This window comes from Meles meles, chromosome 1, assembly GCF_922984935.1.
Source record: "Meles meles chromosome 1, mMelMel3.1 paternal haplotype, whole genome shotgun sequence".
Classification (NCBI taxonomy): domain Eukaryota; kingdom Metazoa; phylum Chordata; class Mammalia; order Carnivora; family Mustelidae; genus Meles; species Meles meles.
The window spans coordinates 180,048,181-180,071,632 of record NC_060066.1 but is presented as its reverse complement, the minus strand read 5'-3'; the positions used below and the strand labels follow the sequence as shown (position 1 = coordinate 180,071,632).

At 40.7% G+C, this 23,452-nt stretch overlaps 1 protein-coding gene across 4 annotated transcripts in view; it reads right to left on the bottom strand.

Annotated features, from left to right (window-relative positions):
• Positions 1-18,529, bottom strand: part of EFCAB14 (EF-hand calcium binding domain 14) — a 38,304-nt gene extending 19,775 nt beyond the window's left edge. For 2 of the 4 annotated variants that reach the window (XM_046014576.1, XM_046014590.1), the window contains exons 1-4: positions 17,378-18,529; positions 15,724-15,872; positions 10,283-10,428; positions 137-235 (exon numbers count right to left, since the gene is read on the bottom strand). In XM_046014576.1, coding sequence (XP_045870532.1) covers positions 137-235; positions 10,283-10,428; positions 15,724-15,872; positions 17,378-17,559 — 576 coding nt within the window. In that variant the 5' untranslated portion in view covers positions 17,560-18,529. The remainder of the gene's footprint in view (positions 1-136; positions 236-10,282; positions 10,429-15,723; positions 15,873-17,377) is intronic. The other 2 variants (XM_046014579.1, XM_046014582.1) reach the window with 2 other exon arrangements.
• Between the last annotated feature and the right edge of the window lie 4,923 nt (positions 18,530-23,452).

Below are 23,452 nucleotides of genomic sequence, written 5' to 3'. Positions count from 1 at the left end.
TGAACTGTTTAGAACACAGTGATATACTCGATTACTGCACTCTGGGAATAGCTGATTTCAAATGCCATGCTTTCAAAGAAGATTTGTTAGAAGCTGTAGCAATAAGTTAATCTCAGTGCCCACATGTAGCACTTACCTTCTGAAGTCCCTCTACAGTGGTAGGCAGACTAATTAAGTCTGCAGCTGACTTAACGTTGGCTTTGAGGTGGTTTACTGCAGAAGTCAACAGAGAAATCTGAAAGGAAGAGAGTAACAATGAAAAGAGAATTTGGAGAATGAATACTTGCTGCACAGACTCAAGGCGCCCTTGACTTTTTTTTTTTTTTTTTTAATATTTTATTTGTTTATTTGACAGAGATCACAGGTAGGCAGAGAGGCAGGCAGAGAGAGAGGGGGAAACAGGCTCTCCACTGAGCAGAGTGCCCGATGCGGGGCTTGATCCCAGGACCCTGAGATCATGACCTGAGTTGAAGGCAGAGGCTTTAACCCACTGAGCCACCCAGGCGCCCCAAGGCGCCCTTGACTTTTAAGCATTTCTGTGATCCAGACATTATACCATGTCACCTCACAAGAGTGGAGGAACTGTAATACCTTGGATAGAACTGAGATTTGGAAGGCAGCAGTAATACCTCTTCCATTCCTGCCCCCATTTTTAAAAAAAATATTTATTTATTTATTCGAGAGAGAGGGAGAGAGAGAAATGGGGAGAGAGAAAAACCCAACCAGATTCCATGCTGAGTGTGGAGCCCAACTGAGGGCTCAATCTTAGGACCCTGAGATGACAACCTGAGCGGAAACCCAGAGTTGGACGCTTAATCAGTGTGCTACCCAGGCACACTTTTCCTGCCCAATTTAAACGCCAGTGCCAAAGAGGGAAAGGCAAGTATTATTCTTTACCCTACTCCTGGCAGCTACAAGATCCAACTCTTGTTACCGAAAAGTTGCAGTGATTACAACACAATCCCTCAACAATTGGACAGGGAGAAAGTAATGATCAAGAACCCCTGAAAGATTTCATTTGGTAAAAAATAACACCTTGGTTATTTACTGAACTTTTGTTCCTGACCAAGTGGGAACATATATTATAAAGTAAAAGCCCATCATCACAAAATACAGTCTACAGGAACTTGTGCAACACTTTAAACTACTTGGAGATTCAGTTTTGGTTTAACAATGTGATTAATATTTCAAACTCAATAGCTCAACCAAAGTACTACTCTGTACCTAAAGGGGCTCCATAAATACCCACTGACACGCTGACTGATGCAGTACTTGTATTAAAATAGGAATTGAATAAAAAGAAAATGTGTCTTCCCTTCTGCTATGTAGGGGTAGAATTCTAAATGGCTAGACTTCTCTCTTGAAGGAGGACTGGGGGAACCTGTATAATACATAATTTCAGGCAGCAGAGATCACATCCTGTAGTGTGGCTCAAAACATTCTTGAAAGAGTCTTAGTTCCAAACTGCTTTCCTGCCCCAAATTCTAGGATGAGGACACAGATCTACTGATAGCAATTATATTCTGAATGGCCTCACAGAGTAACCACTGAAATTTCTGGGCACCTGTTATGTGCCTAACACTGTGGTAGGCAGTGGCAGATGGAGAGCAGACAAAGTGAACCTGATCCCTTCTTTCCTTCAACCAGTGCTGGGTGTCTCTGTGTTAGGCACTGCTGCAGGCACTGTGCAGACAGTGGCAAACAAGACCTCGAGGTTTTACTCTCAAGCAGCTTACAGTCTAGTAGAAGGTAAAAGAAAAATAAAGAGGAAAAGTATCAGATGAGCAAGGAATTTCAACAGGATTCCTGGAGCAAGCAGCAGCAATGTTCAGAACCAGGAAGTTCATTGTAAGAAGTTCAGGATCTCAGGCCTCTTTCCCTCTTGCCTTTTAAGAGGGATATATTCAGGAGCTTCAGGCCATTTTTCATTCATTCATGACTGCAACAAATGAGCCCTATTCCATACCAGTGGTGAAAATACAGTGATCTTGCAGTATTTACATTTTAGTGCAAAGAGACAGACAATTTTATATAAGAAAAACACAGGATGGTGGGGTGCATTAGAAAAAATTTAAATAAGGTGACTTTAGATTAGATTGTCAGACGAGATGAAAATTGAACTGAGATCTTAATAACAAGAAGGACTTAGTCAAAGACTGAATGAGTGCATTTCAGGGCAGAGGGAACTGCTAGGGCAAATGCCCCAGTGCAGCGAAGAGTTTGGCATATTTGAAGAACAGAAAGAAGGCTTGGTGGGAGTAACACATAATGTGAGTAAGAAAGGGAGAGGAGAAGGGAGACACAAAGAGGGGGAGGTAGAAGAGTAGAGGTAGGTAGGTAACATTTTTTATTTTAGAGGTTTTATTTACTTGACACACAGAGAGAGGAGTCACAAGTAGGCAGAGAGAGAGGAGAAGCAGGCTCCCTGCTGAGCAGAGATCCCAATGTGGGGCTAGATCCCAGGACCCCGAGATCATGACCTGAGCCCAAGGCAGAGGCTTTAACCCACTGAGCCACCCAGGTGCCCTGTTAGGTAACATTAAAGAAATAATTAAGTACTAGATGTGATACCAAATAAAGTTCAAAGAAAAAGATATTTGTGTAGGCCAAAAGGGACAGGCTTCACTGAAGTGGGATTCAAATTATTCTCTGATGGAGAAGTAAGACTTTTATATATAAAAATAAAGCAGGTTCCCTTTCTAGGTTAAATAGGTGAGTGTGGCATTAGGATATCGGTAGGGAACAACAGCATGAATAGGCCCAAGAATACCTTTTCTTCACGGTCTTTCTCAAAGTGACAATGACTTATTTATTTGTGTGAAGACTTGATTAAAGATTCTGTCTTCCACTAGACTGTAAGATCCATGACATACGGACCATGTCTATTTCAGCATTTTCCAAAATATGCCTGGCATACAGACAAGCATCAGTTAAGTATTCACTGAATGAATGTATGGCTGAGAAAGAACACTCTGTCTAGGAGGACAGTGAGAAGACTAGTCTAAGCAGAGTAGAGGATAGAGGCAGGAAGGAGGAGATAAGCCTAAATAAGTAGTTGACTCATTCTTCTCACCAGTAAAATAGCTGGAACAATAAAAACTGTTTAACAATCATCTCATAGGGATGTATGAATGTTTTAAAATATATCTATAAATTCTTTGATAGTCTTCTCTTCAACAGGTGGAACGTAATCCCCTTCCCTTGAAGGAGGCCCATCCCCACTGACTCACTTTTAGCCAATAAAGTGGAAGAGAAAATGGGCGACTTTGGAAATCAGTTCATTAAAAGCACCAGGGCTGCTTCTTTGCTGCCTTTTGGATCACTCACTCATGGAAGCCAGCTGCTGTGTTGTGAGAACACACAAGCAGCCCAGTGGAGAAGCCCACGTTGAGAGGAACTAAGAACTGTGGCCAATAGCCATGTGGGTGAAGATCCTCCAGTTGTAGGGAAGCCTTCGGATGATGTAGCCTTGGCCTAGACCTTAAAAGCAATCTTAGAGAGATCTTAGAACTACTCAACTAAGCAGCTCCCAAATTCCTGATCCACAGAAACTGTGAGGCAATAAATGCTTCTTCTGTTAAGTCATTAAGTTTTGGGATGAAGGTAACACAGAGACAGATGACTAATACAGGCCATGAGGATGAAATGAAATATATAACTAAAGCTCTTAGCACAGTACATAGTACAAACAAAATACCAAATTAGTGTTAGCTCTTTAACAGTGAAATTTAATAAGCACTTAAAACATGTCATTCTCCATAAATGCGCTAAAATATTCAGACTAATCTTCAACATTCCAACTCTAGCCATTTAAAAACAAGATGGGTGAGAAACCTCAGCCCACAGAGAGATCCTCTCAGCAAACAATAAACCTCTTAAGGGTAGCGATTACATCACGGAGATTGTTTTAATCCACACCTTTAAAAAGATATGAATAATACTGAGGTTTGAAAAGGACTTAAAGGAAATAGGCATTCTTATGTATTGTTAATGGGAACGTGAACTGGAGAAGACCTGTAAGAAGGTTATCGAGGAGTACATGTCAAAATTTGAGTGGTTAGGGAGCCTGGGTGGCTCAGTTGATTAAGTGTCTGCCTTTGACTCAGGTCATGATCCCAGAGTCCTGGGATCGAGTCCCCCATTGGGTTCCTTGCTCAGCAGAGAGTCTGCTGCTTCCTCTGCCCCCCAACTTCTGCTCACTTGCTCTCTTTCTCTCTCTCTGGCAAATAAAAATAAGTAAGTAAAAATTTGAGTGTTTATACCCTTTAATTAAGCAATTTCATTTCTAGAACTCTATCTACACATTACTTGCTCATGTACACATAGATGTATGCACAATAGAATCTACTGCTTCCCTATTTGTAATAGTAAACCCTAGAAACCACCCAAATGTCTACTAAGGATGAGGAGATATATTCAGTGAACAAAGGAAGTTGTGGAATAATATACAGGGAATAACTCCATCCATCTGGTCTCTCACACACACATACACACACACTAATGCATAAACTAATTCTTATTAAAAGCTATTAAGATTTTCACAGAAAGGAGGCTAGAAGAATGCAGCCCAGACTAATGGCAGTGGACACTTATGGGGCCTGGAAATGTGTGTGATGGGGGAACACACAGAGATGTGCATTGAAGGGAAATTTTCTTAAGGAAAATTAAGAAAAATTAGAAATTTTTAATTAGAAATTAAGAAAAAAAAGAAAAATTAAGGAGTTCCTTATGTATTTTATTGTTTAAACCTTATGTAAGAATACACGGCTATATTACTCATAAAATTTTAAAGACAAAAGATGGAAGAGAAATACACACATAGAAAAAAGACACCATGACTCTGGAAGCATTTAACAGATTTCCTAGGCTGGCCCTTTCTTCCATGCCCTTCACTAGGTCTTCCAAGACTATCTTAATGTGCTTAGTCATAAAGTGCAAGGAAGGAGGCCTTCCCCAGTATGTTTTACTCAGTGCCCCAAAGTATGTATACAATTGACTCAATACCAACTCGACGGGCTAGAATACAGTAATTCCAAATGCCCTATCAATTGTGTGGCTATCTTTTGGAGACCTAAGGGAACATACTGCTTCCACTGACAACTGGCCAGATCCTAAAAGACACAAGCTGTGTTTTGGGTGGAGTGATCTAGGTAGAAACTATTCTCCGAAGAATAGATCCTGAAGCTAATCAGAGCATCTCAAGAATGGTAATGGCCTCCCAAATGGCCAGTAGTGGCTGGAGGCAGCTACCACTTCACCCAAAAGCAGAGGAGCAGGTGCAAGTCAATGCAAGTAGGATAAGGTAAAGTATTGTTCTACTTCTCCCCATCCCCCAAACACCCCAGGCCTAGGGTATCAGATGCTTCCCTGAAAGAGTATGCCCTGGAGAGCTGACCATTAACTCTCTAAATACTAAACATCACTTAGGACTTCTTACTCATTTACAAGACCTGAACCCCACATTGGTCACTAAGACTCAGCTACATTCTCAAACTGCAAAGCTGGATTCCATCTTTCAGCATTCCTCTCGTGAGAGCGAAGAAAAGTCAGTATCTGTGGAAAAGTACAGCAAAGCTACATGTGTAACTAGAATGGAGAGACAAGGGGCACTCTCCTTTTACTGCTCTTGTCTCTGATAGATATTCTAGAATGTCAGATCAGATTCAAGCACTACAGACTCTATCTCTAAAAGTCACAAAATATAGTTCAAAGAGTCTAAAAAGTTGAATTAAGTAGAAACCATTAAGAAAAAAATCCCACATTCCTGCCAAAAGATGAATCATGACTTTTATGCATATTACATGACTTTTCATTAGCAGAATTAAAAATAACTACTGTAGACCATTTGCTTATTAGACCATTTTATACTATAGAGTCTGAAACACTTCTTCTTCTTCTTCTTCTTCTTCTTCTTCTTCTTTTTTTTTACTTTGGGATTAAAATTAAGGATTCTTTATATAGTAAGTAAAAGAGTTACTAAAACAGATAATCATCAATGATGAATGATTATGAGCCCTAATAGGGACCTAATATCACAGCCTTTCAACTCGATCTACGGAGCACCTACTGCATCCTTAATATAAAGATGTAATGCAAAATGAAAAACTGGAAAGAAAACAGGCTCCTAGGCCTTAAATATTTTAATATTAGTACTGCTACAGAGCTGTGCAACCTTGAGCCAACCATTTAACTTCTTTGAGCCTAGTTTTCTTATCTATAAAATGGAGATACCACCTCCTACTTCATAGGGCTATTGAAGCAAAAAAGGAGATTTCACATGTAGTGCATCTAACTGTGGCCTGCACAAAGAAAACATTTAATGAATGGCAGTTATCATCTTAATTGTTCTCATCATTGCCATCATCATGCTTAAACCTCACAAGTTCTAGTATAATTAGAGGCATACACAAATAACTATCATATAAGGTATCAGGACTGAGTGCCAAGAGAAAGAGAGCATACAGAAGGGCACTCAAGGTCCTTCTTGATATGGCTCTTCCTGACATATCCTTACTTCTGGCCTCTTTGCACCAAACTTAGCTATGATGAACTACTAAAATTCCCCGAATACGCTGTTTTTCATTTGTCTTTTCTTCTGGACATGCAGTAAATTCTCGCTGTTTACAATAGTTATGCTCTAGAAAGTTGCAGCAAACACCGCATTAGTGAATAATGAACCACTGCTCCTAAGGGAAGTATAGGGTTAGGTTCTTGAGAGCTGTCTGGTCACATTTTTGTCAACTGGTCAATATAATATATAACCTTGTTTTATAGCTGTTTCTATTTAAAGACATCTTAATTAAATATACATTGCTGAACATGCCTGAAGCTGATCTAACACACGTATTTTCTCTGTGAGACACATCACAGCCTTTGGACGCCTGGGTGGCTCGTTGGTTAAGCCTCTGTCTTCATCCCGGGGTCCTGGGATGGAGCCCTGCATCGGGCTCCTTGCTCAGCAGAGAGCCTGCTTCCCGCTGCCTATATGTGTCCCTGTGCTCTTTCTTTGACCAAAGGGGGCAAAAAAAAAAGACACATCACAGCCTTCTTGCACTTAGGCATACTAGACAGTACCTGAGCAATATGCTAGGGGGACCTGTCAAGCAGTGTAGTCACCAAAAAAACCCCATGAAGTGTGAAAACATGGCAGTAAATATAGTTTGAAAAGGAAATCTGTTTACAGTACGACAGCTGAAACAAAGCAGAGTGTCACCTTGCTTGACATCAACTGGAAATGTCTGTGCTGGGTGACTCAAATATTCTGCCACTGTACACCTGTCGGTGAAGGATTACAAAAGCAGCACAAGTACAGATTTTGGGGTTACAAATTTTAGCAAGTAGGCGAATTCACAAATATGGAATCTTCAAATGAGGATCAACTCTACTCATTTTCACCTATGACACCCTTCTCTCTTTCTGCAGAATTCCCCTGGCCAACTCTTATGTGCCCTTCAGGACTCAGCTCATGATGTGAGAGAACCCTGCCTGGCCCCAGCCATTCTGGTTAGACACATCCTTAAAAGTGTCCCTCTAGCACTCATCTGGACCTACTTCTTATTGCCCATAAGGCTGTTTTATAATTGTTTACTTTTCTGTCTCCTCCATTTGGCTATGAGAGCCTTGGGGACAGGAATCATCATTTTTGGTTTTGAATCCAAGGCCTAACTCTATAAAAAGCAGCTCATTAAGCACTGGTTGAATTAACAGTCTTCAAAGGAAGAGGAGGACACTCCCTGTACCGGCTAAGAAAGGCAATGGGTATGAAATCAGAGGTTTCATGAATAAAACAGAAAAGTAAGCAAGATTTTTAACTATTAGTTTAAAAGTTTTCAATATAAAATTTGATTTTAACTTATTTCAAACTAATGGCTTTTTTTTTTTTTTCAGTTGGCATTAACTTCAGCTCACACTGGGCTAAGGACAGTTCTTGTTAACTGATGTACTCCATTTTCTTATTAAGCCACTTTGAATTGCTTTTTAAAAAATAATTTGCCAATAAAAGCATCTTAACTGAGAGTTACCCTTAGACACAGAAACACAGAAATTAAATCCGGATTTTATTTTTAATACCTATTCTGATTTAGGACAAATGCCTTTTACTTGAACAGACCATCAGATATGTGTAACAGTAATTTTAGAAAATCACTCAGAGAGCGATGAGCTCCCCTTGGACAAACATGAAGCTCACTGCACTACCACCAGCCTCCTGTGCCCATGCCAGCTTCTGGCTGGTCTCAGCAGTCACTCCCCTCAGCTCTGAAGGTCTAGGGGACTAAAATGGAAAGGGCTTCAGTTCAGTCTTTCCCCGTTTTATATATGAAGCCCTGGGACTGGAGTAAACTTTTCCTGCATACCTGCATTCCCAGGTACTTCTTGCATTAAAACTAAGAGCCAACCCAAGAACAGAATGATTCTTTTGTTGCTAGATTCCTGGTTAAAGAGAATTCAAAGCCAAATATGGAGGGGAAAAAAAAAAGCCAAAATATGTAGCAAAGGTTTGATAACCTGTTATGTCCTCTCACACTGAGTACCAATTTCCCCTTTCGATTCTTCCTACAATGCTGATTTACATGAATGAGATGAGAAAGAGTTGACATAGACTTTTCATCTTGAAAGATTTCATCCCTGCCTCAGAAGAGTGATCTCTGTGATGGACTCTCTCAATGGAATCCACGGTTTGCCCCAGTGAGAGATGCTAATGAACTATCTCTCAGTGCTTCACCGTGGTCTATTTTCACTTGATATCATCTCTGACCAAACTGCTAATTTGCTCTGTCAATAAAAGCAAGGCCACAATTTATCCTATTCTTTTTACAAAAGGGAGTGAATACTGGCTTCTCCCTAATTACTGAGAATCCAAAGATAAATGATAACAAGCAAATAGTGGGTGCTACAACCCATCAGTTATTTCAGCAGTAATTTAAAAAAGTGAAACAGAACTGAATAGGAAATAAAATATCGCCAAGGCATACTAAGGGTAAGTTATTGTTTTCAGAAACTTTTATTTTAGTTACACATATATGTATGTAGGTATGTGTTTATTGTGTAATGACATAAAACATTTCTTTCTGTGAATTCCGGGAGAATTCTGAAAGCCACTGCTGCAGGCCACTGACCCCTGGCCTTAAGTGCTGACCTGCCACACTCCCCCTCTGCTGCTGAGAGCTGGCTGTAGCTTCGGAAATGTGTGTAAGCCCTTAATTCCAGCACAGCGCTCCCTGCCAGTGGCTGATTCTGAACTTTGGGACTCCCTTCTGAAGAACAGAGTATCTGCTTAGCCCCAACGAAGATGGTATATTTATTTATTTTTTTAAAGACTGACTGGTTGATTTGCCAGAGAAAGACAGTGAGAGAGCACAAGCAGGACAAACAGCAGAAGGAGAGGGAGGAGTAGGCCCCGCGCTGAGCAGGGAGTCCAGTGCCTTTGTCGGGCTCAGTCCCAGGACCCTGGGCTCACAACCTGAGCCGAAGGCAGACACTTAACTGACTGAGCGCCGCAGTATATCTGTTTCTAAGCACTCCACAGGTGTACCATTCCTCTGGTGCTTGAGTCTTCTTGCCAGTGTACATCTTTTCTAACTAAACTGCAAAAACCGAGGACAGAGGCTACAGGACCTATTGACAACTCTAGCACCTGATACACAGGAGATGCTCAATTAATATCCTCTGCATTAGCCCCTTCCCTCTGTCAGAATCTCTCTTTTGGAATCAATGCATACTGAGATCTGGTCAACTTAGGGACTGAAAACGTTTTGCTCTAGGCTTGCTTGCCTGGCCAAGGTATTTAACCAACTCTGCTACCTCCTCCTGTGTGAGTCTAGAATAACTATCATTAGCTGCAGATGGTTTACAGGCTTGTTTTACTACGTGTACACCACCACGCCCAAGCTGCATCTGTGAGTTTGTGAACTCTATTAAACCAAGTAAGCTCTTATTACCTAATATAAACAGACTACCCATTTTTCTTTGAGATCAGAATGATATTCTATTTGATACCTACACTGCTCCTTAGGAAAAACTGACTCAAGAATTTCCAACTCCCTCCAAACTACTCTACTTGATAAAACCATTCCTTTGCAGAAAGGGTTAACATTTTATATATTTGGTAATGCATACTATTATCCATTTTACCTGACCTTAATGTGCTGGGATCACAGTATGTAAAACGTCATCTCAAAAAGTAAAACAATCAGAAGTGAGTGCTGCTTTATACCTACAAATTCGTATTAAACAAAACTAAACATTCACAGCTTACACAGAAATAAAATCACACATTTGCTACCTGCTTATTCATTTCTGTGATGTTTATCCAGACTTTGTTCAAGCCCAGCTCCCCAGATTCAATCTTTTCGAGTTGCTTTTGTTCGCTGAGCAGTTCTTCATTAAGTTTGGGAATTTCTTGGAATGAGCTTTTCTGATTAGATTCCACTAAAAACAAAAATAAGAATAATAATAAATAACCACAGAGTACTCTCTTTACTCCAAGATGAAAAGATGATCTTACACAGGAAGGAAGACAGATTAATGGAAGTCAATCCTGGTAGGACGACTGAATTCCTATCTACCAGCTACACTGTTTTTTAAAATTTATGTAAACGTATATTTTTAATATGAAAGCACTATTTTAACTGGGGCTACTTCACTACTGGGGTACAACTTTTAAAAGTCAGATGGCTAAAAATGATAACAAAGTATCAGCAGAAACAGCTGGACTCTGTAACTTACTGTGATCCTGAGTTAATTACTCAAATTCTTTGAGCTCAGTTTCCTCATCTGTAATACAGAGATAAAATATACTTTACAGGATTTTTAGAATTAAGTGAAAGAATGGTTGTGAAGTACTAAACAGGGCTGAGCAGGCATACAACAGGTCATAAATAAATTCTAAGTATTTACCAGAGCAATTAAGGAGCTTTGTGATTAGATAAGTGGAGATTTATAAACCTTACTCCATTAATTCTTAAGGTGATGTCAAAAATTATATCTCTAAATGCTTAAATCTAACTTTTTTTTCTCTCTCAAACTGGTCAAATGCAAGATGGGTTCTTAACCACCTTTCAAGTGCTGTTATGAGGATTATGATTTTAAATTTTTCCATAAACAGCAAATAATGTTTTCTTAAATCTTAAATCAACCCAAAAGCCCAAAGTGAAACAGAAGATAAACGAACATGTTAGGTGTAGTGTAGGGTGATATTTGGCTTTTCCTTTGGGAAACACTATCTCCTGATTGGTTTAGAGATTTGCCAGCCTAAAGGCAGAGGCCTCAAAGAGTGCTTTCTCTTCTGTCTTTAAAGATATTTTTCCTTTTCATGAAAATAAAATACTGATCATGGCTGATCCTTCAGAATAAAACGCACATCATTTTTTTTAAAGCCACAGATTGCCCAATTAGTTGTTACATACTTTCTTTAAAACCAAAAAAACCTGGCATACAGGAAAGATATAAAACAATTTACTAAAATTTAAGTGCCAGGATTTTTTTTTTTTTTTTTTTTTTTTTTGTTCCTCTCTGTAGGGACAGCATTTGGAATACACCTGGCACATTTTAGGCACTTGTTAAGCATCACTAACTGCATAAATCTGGCCTTTGCTTACCTCCCAACCACTTTTTGCATCACTTTACCTTCCTCTTCAATCTATTTTCTGGTGAAGTGGATTTTTCAGACATACCAACCTCTTTAAGTCTCAGTGACTCTGTACACACTATTCTTTCTGCCTAGATGCCCTTGGCTTGGCCCTTCTCCATTTTTATTACCTTAGCCTATTTCCTTTTAAGATTCACCACAAATAGCTGGGCTCCCATCTTGGATGCCCACCACCACTTCACCGCTGCAAACTCTATCAAGCACTTAACACACTGTGCTGTAACTATTTACTCTCGTGTCTCCTTTACCAGACTAAGAGAGACAGAGAGTTGGTTAAGGACAGGGACCAGGACTTATTTATGATGTATTTCCAGGGCCCAGCACAGTGCCAGGTACACAAAAGCACTCTAGTGCTTATCCAGGGAAGTGACAGTAGGGTATGAAATGGAGTTAGTGTTGTCCTATTAAGTTAAACAAAGAAAATTCAACCAAACTCAACAAAAAATCCCCACAAAATCGGGGGCGGGATGGTGGAGGTATCCCTGCCAGAAACAAGCCCACTCTCTCAAAATTCAGAATTATTAAAAAAGAAAATTAGATATTTTTATTTTTCAAAAACATGCATGAAAGGATTTCTGTATAAGTAAAAGATTTCCCTCAGTGCTTTTACTGTCACGTTTGATTTACGTCAGTTTGCAGGCGTACGTGCATCTTACAGAGTAAGAACATTCTGTTAGTCCAAATTAACACAGCATTTCAACGATTTTCTTCTACATTTTCAGTGAGGTTGTAAAGTAAAACTTTGTCTGCCATAAGTAAAACTATACTTCTCAGGGGGTCAAATGTCCCAAGAGCGGGGGTGAAGGTGGGAGTAGAAGTAGAAGTAGAATGTGGAAGTCTTAGAGGAAATTAGACAAAACATAAATAACGTGGGTTACAGTTATTAACCAACAAACATATTAAGCTGACAAGCCCTGAAAACTCTCTGGATAACTTAGAATTCTATGAGCCAAGAGAGGATCATTTTCATTATATGACTTAGGGCTTTTAAGGAGACAGTAGCCGAGTCAAGGCACTTTGGCTACATAAATGGGAGGAAGTATAACAAACAACTTATGATAATAATTTATGTTCTTCCAACATGGAAAGCAACTCATTTAAAATCTAGTACATTAATACTCAAAAGAACTTACCACCTCTTTTCCTGATCTCTAAGATCAGGAAGTAGAGATTTTTGCACACACTCTTTAGACAGAACACATATAATGCTAACAGCAATATTTTATACTTAAACGCCTTTAGTTTGCAATAAACTTTTATGCAATCATTCGACTTGTTATTGATTCCCTATCATGTGCCCAGCCCTGCACTCAGCACTAGTGCATGCGAAAGACCCTGAAGCTCTCAGTCTGGGGGGCGAGGGTGAGGCAAGGAGTCATTACAGAATAACTACACAGTGGGATGGATTACCATGGACAGAGAGATGCCCAAAGTGTTCTGGTGGCATAAATATGTCTTTGGGTTTTATGGATGGGAAAATGTAGGCTCAGAAAGAATAAGGGACTTATCCACACTTTATAGCTAGTAATGAGCAACCCAGGATTCGACAGTCAAACCTTCTGTTCTTAGGACCAGCACTCTCTCTAGTATACTCCAGCTGTCAGACACTTACACCCTAATGCCCTCCTTACCACAAGACCATTTTTAAGTTCTGTACTAAATGACCAAACTGCTACCCTGCCCGTGTGGCCGAAAAGGAAATGGCCTGATTTATTCTTTCCTTCTCTTCTGAATTCTTTTCCTCCAGTCTAGCATTCCATTGTTGAGTGACAGGGAGAGATGGTTGAGAACAGAATCTTCCTTAGAATAATTGTGGAGGTTTTCTTGGTTCCGGAAAGAATAATGAACTAAGTTTCAAGACCAATGAGTACCTTCAGCTTAAGGATCAAGTTGCTCCTTGACCACAAGGAAAAATACCAACTCTCTCTGCTTTGCTTTCTATTTCAGGTATTTTAGCAATCCTGCCTCCCTTCCTGACAAATGTCTTTGAAAATTTATTGAAATAAAGAACAATGGCTCTGAATTTCTCAAAAAGGTATGAAAGCCAGACCAGTAGGTGGTCTTCTTTGAATCTGTGACTTCCACTGTCCTCTTGAAAAACAAGAAATAAAAATAAACTTACTGAAATATATCTAAAGTAGAAATATAATTCAAAGAAAGACTATTTAAACTTAACCAGACTAACCTCATTTACTCAAGATGATGGTTTTCACAAAAAACTCTTGGGCAAGTGGTCCACAATGGTTTAGACAATGGACTGATTATGCCCCAGGCTCCACCCCCAGAAATTACAAGGCTGGCATTTCTACTGCAGCAAACGAAAGACAACAAAGCAGCTGGACTGACAATTCCAAATCTGCTTCATTCAGCTGGCTAACAAATGTAGTCAGGGTCCCAGGGGACTGTTGCTCAGTGGTAGAAAGCAGGTCTCACAGTTCAGGGTACACGTCCTGGCATCTACTGAATATAGTGTTTCCAGGGATTGATATTAGCAAATGATCGACAAATATTTGTTGACTGACTGCCAGCTCTATGACCTGTGTGCACTTCAAATATACATTTCTAAAAAAAGAAATTCCCTGAAAAGCTCAGCTAAGGTATAAGTTACACGGGTGTCCTGTAAACACAGCCATAGAGCAGTCAGGGAAAGGAGTCCCTGGAGGGTAGAAGTGAGCAATGTTTTGAAATGTATAAAAAACCGATTGCTATATGTGATCAAAACAAGCTGTAGCACAAACCTAGTAGGCCCAATTAATTACAGAGAGATGAGGGCATTGACAAGGGTCTTTAGCGATTTTTCATAGTTAAACACTCTTTCTGAGAATCTCACTTCCAAGTTACGATTATCACTTACAAAGAAAACACTGGCTTTAAAAAAATTTTGCAATTCTGGTATGGACAATCATTAAAGAAGGAAATTAACTAGAATACAAAATCTCATTCTTTCTTATACTGATTCTACCAGTTGATTAAACATATAGGTCAAGATGATTCTGGCAGAGAATTCTGGTTTACCTAATTCCTTTTCTTGAATCAGAAGAAAACCAAAATTAGTATTTCAACATTTTTTTCAAGCAACATCAGTAAGAACATCATTAACACAGTAACTAAAGGTGAGCTGTCCCTAGGTCAGGTTTGGAACTTGAATAACTGCAGGCAGCAAGGCGAAGCTGGGGTGAAGGACAGCCTGGAAGTTGTGATCTCCTAAGACTTAAAATGGGAAATGAGGACACAACTCTGATTCCAGTTCTGGGGCCAGATTTTGCTATGACATTGAGAAAGCCTAGCGGTCAGTTTCCCCATATGCTAATGCTGCTAACATTAAGGCATCTGTGATGACTTGAAACTGGTTCTTTAGCTTAGAAAAGCTAAAACCCTGAAACCTCAAACCAAAGATCTGTGTTGCTAAAGGAAGATAGGTCAAATGTGGTTGAAGCTACTATGCAAACACACCTTTCGGATAAAGTACCTTAGATGTGGCAAAATACAACTTTCTAATTTAGAATGTATGAAACTCTTCAACATAAAGTCTCTTAAGCTTTAAAACTCATGAGAAAAATATTTATTTGTGATTTGGTACACAGTAAGCACTCCATAAATGCTAGCTATTATTACTGTCCGTTCCATACAGTTTTTCTTAAGGAGGAAATTGTCTGACAAATACTCCCACATGGCCCTACAAGGAGGAAGGAAATAGCCTGATGTTGGTATTGCCACTTCATACTTGGGGAAGTATACTTGGGGAAGTATAAAGTGGCAACAGGTGGAGGTTGACTAAGGTTCTAGACTCCTGGACCTTAGCACTTCCTTTCTGCACTTTAGGTGTTGACTGCAATGCCAGTATTTCAGATACTATTTGTCCTGATGGTGCGTAAGCACCATTTTTGTTTGTGGGTTTAAAAAGAAGCAAACAAACAACTGTTCCCACATTCAAGCTGATAGCTAAGAAAGAATATAAGAAGGCTGGAAGGAATATATAATTGTTTCATCAGAATGGGCAAAACTCTTAATTCGGCATGGTTCACTTTGTGTGAACCTGGAAGCAAGATAACATTCTGAAAAGGGCAACCACTTACTTGTTCTAAATTTTTCCTTGAGGGCATCCAGATCTTCCTTGAGGGCAACTTGCATCCACACCAAGCCAACGCAGGCCACAACACAGGCGGCAAGGATGACAAAAGCACAGAGGGGATAACAGATCTTGCAGCATCGTAAATAGTCTCCCCTGATCATAAGAACAAATTCAACCAGGAGTACAAGAGTGATTATGAGTACAGTTGCATTAGAAATAGCATACATGTTTCACCATATGGCTATTTACCAGGGAACACTGGGTACCACATTCTTAAATCTGAACAGCAGGTTGAAAGTGACTAAGTAAGATGACCTATGAAGAGTTCATCTTTTGTACACAAAGGTTTAAACTTCACATGACACAGAAAGAGATCCTGTGGGCACTGCAGCCCACAACCGTCATCACAGATTTCCCGCAAGTTCAGGAAGAAGTTCAGGTTAGGGAAGTGTCACTTTCCCAACAAGTTCAGGTTAGGGAAGTGTCAAGATCAGAGCGTCTCTGAAATAAATCACAGCACTGTAATTTACCTATCTATTTCTTGATTTCTAACATGTATCCTCTCCAGGGGAGCCTGTTTCAAATTACTGAAACTTCATAAACTTTTGAGCAAGTTTTATTGCAAATGCATGAAAGAAATCGGCACTGCAGGTTTAAGTGGACACCTGGTATACTCTAGCTTATTGGCCTAGAAGGCAGGAAGCATGGAAAGGTGTTAGATTTCACACCAAACTTCAAACAGCACTCAAACTCAACAGGGCACTAAACAGTAAAGAGTAAACAAACTCAACAAGGCAACTATTCCAGTGGAACTGTACCATTTCATCAGACCTTCATATCCCAAATCTAAGATCACCCTTAACTACTTAATCTGATGAAGCTCATTAGAAACCAAACTCTTCCTTTAACAAAATAAAAGGACAAAGACATTCTAAACAAAAAACCTCAAAGGATTTAATCTCTTTCAGCACCCCAATCTTCTGCCTAGCTCTTGCTTTCACATCCTCAGGCTAATATTCTTTCCTTTCAGTGTGCTTCCCCGAGAGGGTCCAAGGACACCGTCAAGATTCCCTTCAGCCTTTTCCCACCCTGGGACCCAATTCTCAATGTCCTCAAAGCTCACTACTGGATTTGCCTGGGGGGCTGCACCATCTAAAAGTGGTTTGGGAAGAACTTGCCTCTTCTTTTTGTTTCCTACTTTCCACATACTCTCGAGGCTCATACTTTGTAAGTTCCTCACCATTTCACCTCACTTTCAAGATCTGGACTCATCAAGAGCGCAAAGAATAATCTGAAGTCTTAAAGTTCCTGTCTCTACTACACGTTTTAAAAAGTTCTAGTCCCCAAAGCTTCTTTGCTCCCAGGTACCTATTCTCAGCTTTCCTGCCACTCCCAACTTGCTCTTTCTGGGCTCTTGGCACATTCCCCAAGTCAATATCGCTACCCTGGATTCAGAGTTCTTCATACACTTAGAGACAGATCTCTAACTTACCCTTCATTCAGAACCTGAGCTCATCACCTTAACATCTTCCTGTTTGCCGTCCAAGGTCTACACCCTTTTTCTTTTCTAAGAACACCCTTCTTCCTTTCAATTTTCCCCATTGGTAGTATAAGGAAATGCCTTTTTCCCACCCACCCCTCACCACTGCATCACTCACTTCACAAAGCGAGAGCGATTTCCAACTAAGCCGAATTCCTCTTCCTCTTCGGAGCTGGATTCAGAGTCTGAATCAGGAGGCTCAGTGCGAAGGAGGCGGTGACCTGAGCCTTTCTTGGGCTTCTTTCTCCGACTGTCCCCAGCCAGGCCGATCAATGCATTGAGCTCTTTGCGCTTCTTCATCTTTTTGTGTGGGGTGAGTGGTGCACCCACTCCTGAGTTGCCAGGTTCGTACCCGACGCCCAATTCTCTCGCTGCCTTGGAGCTGCCTTCCAGGGTGGGGAATCTGGGCTAGAGCCCTGGGTCACTCCCACCCAGGGGTGGGACTGACCAGATCCGCTGGGGGCTAGAGCCTGGAGTCCAGAGGAAAGTGGTACTCAGATGGGTGGGGGAGGTCACATAGAGATGGCCAAGGAGCTGGTGATAAAAATGGGTAAGGCTCTGGGCATGGAGTCTCAGATAAGCGGGTGGCAAGGGAAGCAATCTTTATCTCCCAATAAGTAGGTTATATTTCTAAGTGTGTTCCGGGAGCTGGGGAAGGACACGCAGATGGGTGTTTTGGCCTTCCGGGGCAGGGGTTTCAGCAGAGAGCGAAAAGAAACTTGTTTTTGATGGGAGAAGAAGGGGAGGTGCAAAGCTGAACAGTGAGAACGCGCTAGTCGCTCCCTAGCTGAAGAGATGGCAGCAAAAGAGGGCTCGAAGCCGCTACAACCTGACACAGCTTGGGCGCCAAAGAAAAGGACCGGGTCTTGGGGTGATCACCGTTCTCCGGCCTCCACCTTGAGTTTGAAGGGGCCCGAGACTGGGGAAGGCCTAGAACACGGCTCGGAGGGCTCGGCTTGCCAACTGCCAGTCCCGCACCTGGGAGACCCCAGCCCTGCTGTCTGGGCCGGGAGGGTAGTGCGGTGCGGAGGGGCGACGGCAGCTCAGCCCACCTGAAGCGCTCCCGCCGAGTTTGAGGTGTTCTGGCGACTCTCGGCAACTCACACGCGCCGCCTCCACTCCAGCCGCGACTCCGGCCCCCACTCCGGCTGCAGCCGCAGCTGCTCCCAACTTGCTGGTGGTGGTAGGGGCGGCGGCGGCCGCGGGCTCCAAACCCGGGCCATCGCTCCAGCCCTAGCTCACTTCCCCTTTGGCAGCAGCCGCCGGCACCGCCTGCCAGTAAGCCACGCTTCCATTGGCTCTCCGCTGGTGACGTCACACCGGGGGGCGCTCGAGTTGGTGGGAGGCGGGGCGTTAAAGGGGCCGTGGCTCTGGCGAGGGCTGGGTCCCGCCTACCGGTTGAGGAGGCCCCGCCCCCAGGAAGGCTGCCTGGGCCCTGCCGCTCACCTGTCTGGGGGCGGAATTTGTCCTGCTCCTGGCAAAACACTCAGCTGCTTGACCTGCTTGGAAAAGTTCAGAAGCCGCCAGACCCCAGTTGTGATCTAGTCTGACACAGTCCAGAGGCTCTGCCCTTCTGACTCACTTGCTGTTTGTGAATAGGCGTGTTATAGATTAATGACCCAGTTGAACACACTCATTCATTCCATAAATATTTATTGAGAGCTACTACTTGTCAGGGGCAGCTCTGGCACTGGGGACACAGCAATGAACTAAATAACCACATGACTTCCTGTGTAGGATTGCCAGGTTTAAACACACACACACACACACACACACACACACAGGACACCAGGAAAACATGAATTTCAGATCAACAACGAATTTTTTTTCAAAGTATAAGTATATTCTATGCAACATCTGGGACATCTTCATAATGAAAAGTTAATTCTTTTTTCATTTTTTAAATTTTTCTAAAAGATTTTTATTTGACAGAGAGAGACACAGTGAGAGGGGGAACACAAGCAGTGGGATTGGGAGAGGGAGAAGCAGGCTTCCTGCAAGGAGCAGGGAGCCTGATGCGTGGCTCCATCCCAGGACCCTGGGATCATGACCTGAGCTGAAGGCAGGCAGACGCTTAACGACTGAGCCACCCAGGCCCCCCAAAAGCGAATTCTTTTTTTAAACTAAAATTCAAATTTTACTGGGTGTCCTATATTTTATCTGTCAACCCCATTTCTGCAGCTTATACTTTAGTGGGAGGAGAACGACAATAGGCAAATACATTAAATGTCAGGAGGTGATGAATGTTATGAGGAAAATTGAAATATGATAAGGGGATAGGGAGTGGCTCATGATAAGGGGACATTTGGTCAGATACCAGGAGGAAAGGAGGGAGGCAGTTGTGCAATGGCCTTGAGGAAGAAGGGACCTGGAAGATCTGGTGTGGCCGGAGAGGAGAGAGGTAGGAAATGAGAAAAGCATCAAGGGCCAGATCTTGTAGGACTTGATGGACCATAGATCATAGGCCAATACTTTGGGAAACCATTGGTGCTTAAAGCTAAGTCAAAATTTCAGAAATAACAGAAGTAAAACCAATGGATCATAGAAGTAGTAATTAGTAAAAGTGTATTGTGCACACACCAAAAAGCTAGTTTGCAAACTAGAAGCACTCAAACCAAAACTTAGAATTAGGTTCAGGAGTGTATCGTTACAGAGAAGCTTATATAGTGATAAAATAGTGGCTGTTTATTCTTCACAGTGATTGATTATAAATATTAGAATTTTCTTAAGTGATAGGGAATTGACCAGTGGTTACCTCTACCAATCTGGGGAAACAGTTTTAGTTTTGCTTATGATTTTCAGAGGCACAAGCAAGAAATCACCCAGATCAAGTTAGCCTTGCTAACTTAAAGCTAAATTAAGCTTTGTTTGAATGATTAGGCTGGTTTTGTCTGCCCAGGGAATTTTCAAGGCTGGTCTCCATTTGTTTTTTTATTTGAATAATCTGCCTCCCTTGGTCATTGTCTCAGCACCCTGAGAGTATGACCAACCAGTACAGCATTATTCTCAGTTACCACCACTGATATAGTCAGGCTGAAGAATCACACATACTATGTTTCCACTAGTTGAGTCATCAGGCTAGAGGGCCATGTAGTTCCCATCTTCATCATTTATGTGCTTATTGCTGATTTCATCCATTTGTCTGATCCTGATGGTTACCATTTGGCATATGAGTGGCTGCTGACAGGCATTTAAAACCCTCTAGAGTTTACAACACACTAGGGAGGTTAGTATGATGACTGTAAGGAAAACAATAACCAAGGACGGAGAAACTTCCCAGAGCAGAGATTCCCAGGAGCGAAGATTTAACCAACTAAATAACTCAAATGGGTTATAATCTGATCCATGTTTTACTTAAGCCAATCTACATTTTTTTGAATAACATGCAATTGGGTTTCAATTTTTTCTGAGTTATTTATTTACATAGGCACAATGCGACATATTAGTAAACACATACCCTCATGATTAGTTAAGAAGTTGAACATGAGGATGTTGTATTTCAGAAGGTGATGTTGCAGGTGAGTAATTTAATGAGAGAGATTTCTATGGAAACAAAGGTTAATAGCTCAAGCAAATTATAAGTACTGTTTCTGAGTTTGGAGAGCAGCCAGTTGAGAAAATTTCCTAGATGTCAGGTTTGGAATATCTTCAGGTGGAATGAGGCAAGCATGGCGATTTGACAGATTTTCGTGGTTTGCAGTATGAATGTCTGATTTTTCTGAGTGGCTACATAGAAACAGGCACAAAGTTTGTCCACTCATGAGCTGTTGGCATGATTTGTCTGAAGTTTATATCAAGTTGTCCTGCTTTAGTTGGCATGGCTTTGGGAAAAGGACAGCTTTTGTTTCATAGTGATTCTGAGTCAAAAAGAGTAGGAGAAAATTGAAAATGTTCGTTTGGAGAGTTCTGGCCAAATATTGAAGGAAAACGGAAGAATTCAGCATCTGGATGCATAACCAAACTTAGGCGTCTGCCTTCAGCTCAGGGTCCATTGATGGAGCCCTGCATCCAACCTCCCTGCTCAGCAGGGAGTCTACTTCTTCCTCTCCCTCTCCTTCTGCCCCTCCCCTCAGCTCCTGTTCTCTCTCTCAGATAAATAAATAACATCTTAAAAAACAAAACAAAACAAGTTCAACAAGAATAGTGATTGACCATATAGGCTCTTTTAAATCTGTTTTGCTAGGGGTGCCTGGGCGGCCCAGTCATTAAGTGGCTTCCCCTGGCTCAGGTCATGATCCCAGGGTCCTGGGATCTAGCCCCTCTTAGGGCTCCCTGTGCAGTGGGAAGCCCGCTTCTTCCTCTCCCCTTCCCCCTGCTTGTTTCCCCCCTCTTTCTGTCAAACAAATAAATAAAATCTTTAAAAAAGATAAAATAAATAAATCTGCTTTGCTAGAACTTGTCACAAGGACTATCAGAGTGGACTTTCTAAAGCCTCTGGAAACTAGGAAGCCAAGTCAAGAAAGTATCCAGTTGTGTCCTGTTACAAGGAGGATAGAATCTTATTGAACTTATGCAAATATATATTTTTCATAAAAATAAGAATATCTAATAAGAGTTTCTGTATCCTGGAGGGATCAGGTAGGAAGAAAAATGTTTTAACCTTTGTCACAAAGACGTTTTACCAAATTGCTGTAAGTGATAGCATAAAAAGAAGGAGAAAAGGGGACCCTTTAATCTGGAAAATAAAACATTATAGAACTAGCAATGTTTTAAATGATATCATAAAAATTATAATCATCTCATCAGTTCATTCAGTATTGTGTAATAATCTTTATTTTGCTTCATCTTGAGTTAGCAGATTGATTCTTTATGAACCAATCAGTTTTCCACTGGAGCTTTAGAAATTCTTACCTTACATTGTGTTATGATCTTAAAGATGTCAGAAACCTGAATTTTAGAATACTTGTCAGGGTCTTTTCCATAAATCTCTTTGAAGATCAAGCAGTTTTGCAGGAATACTTTTGCAAAATCATCGGAGTAAAGTAGTAGCCATCTGTAAGTGACAAAAGACCTTAGAAGATCTGGTGAGAGTTCACATACACATACAAAGAGAGTGATGAAATTGACAACTAAATTTGGTTATTTTTGTGACATACACTTTAAAATCATTACTGATAACATTATACCAGAACACTCTAGATTTCATACCATCTCTGGAATACTTGTGTTAACATATATAAGTAGAAGCTAAAGAAAGTTTAACATTACTTCTTATTTGACAATGCTTCCCACGTAATTTAACACCTGAAATGACCCTAAACAAATTAACCTTTCTCTTATTACCTTCTTAAGAATTTCATTTAGGGAAGTTTGTTAAAAATGTCAAAAGACTTAAAGCATTTGATAAAATACAATCATAGATCCCTGTGAGACAATACTTAGTTATCCATTAAACCAAAGTGACAGTTAAAAGATTAAAAAAGCAAATACAGAAAGTTACACAGTTGTAAAAAAAAACAAAACTGTAGCTCTTTTAATAAAGAAGGCTTGGGTTTTCTGTTTTTTATTTTTTAATAATCGAAGAGTTGGTGAAGACAAAGCACAGAATCTTTTCTAGGCAGATTATATTAAAGGTAAAGAAAAACCTTGTTTATAATTTTTTATTAAGAGCAGATTAATAATTTAAGAAAACTTTGTCCTTTTTATTCATTTTATTTTTTAAAATATTTTATTTATTTATATAACAGAAAGCTAGAGAAAGAGCACAAGTAGACAGAACAGCAGACAGAGGGAGAGGGAGAAGCAGGCTCTCTGCTTAGCAGGGAGCCCCACATGGGTCTTGATCCCAGGACCTTGGAATCATGACCCAAACCAAAGACAGATGCTTAACTGGCTGAGCCACAGAGGCATCCCCAAAACTTTGTCCTTTAAACAGAGAGAAAACTAAATTCTAATTTTGTATTAGTGTACTTTTGATATTAAGCCTCTCCTTTTTGGGGAACATAAATAAATCCACTTCAATCTTAATCAGCTTGACCGAAATTCTCAAGATTCCTTTTCCAAAACCTTATACAGCTTTCTGTATCCATTCAGGTTTTGTCTTACTTTTTCCTTTCTTAATCAGAGATAATGGTTTTACTTTAGGACAAAATTACTTTCTTTTTTCTCTTAAGAAAACAACCAAAATCCAAACCAAAAAACGCCCCATGTTCTTCTTTCCTTCCCCTACCCAAAAACACCTTCCACTTTCCTT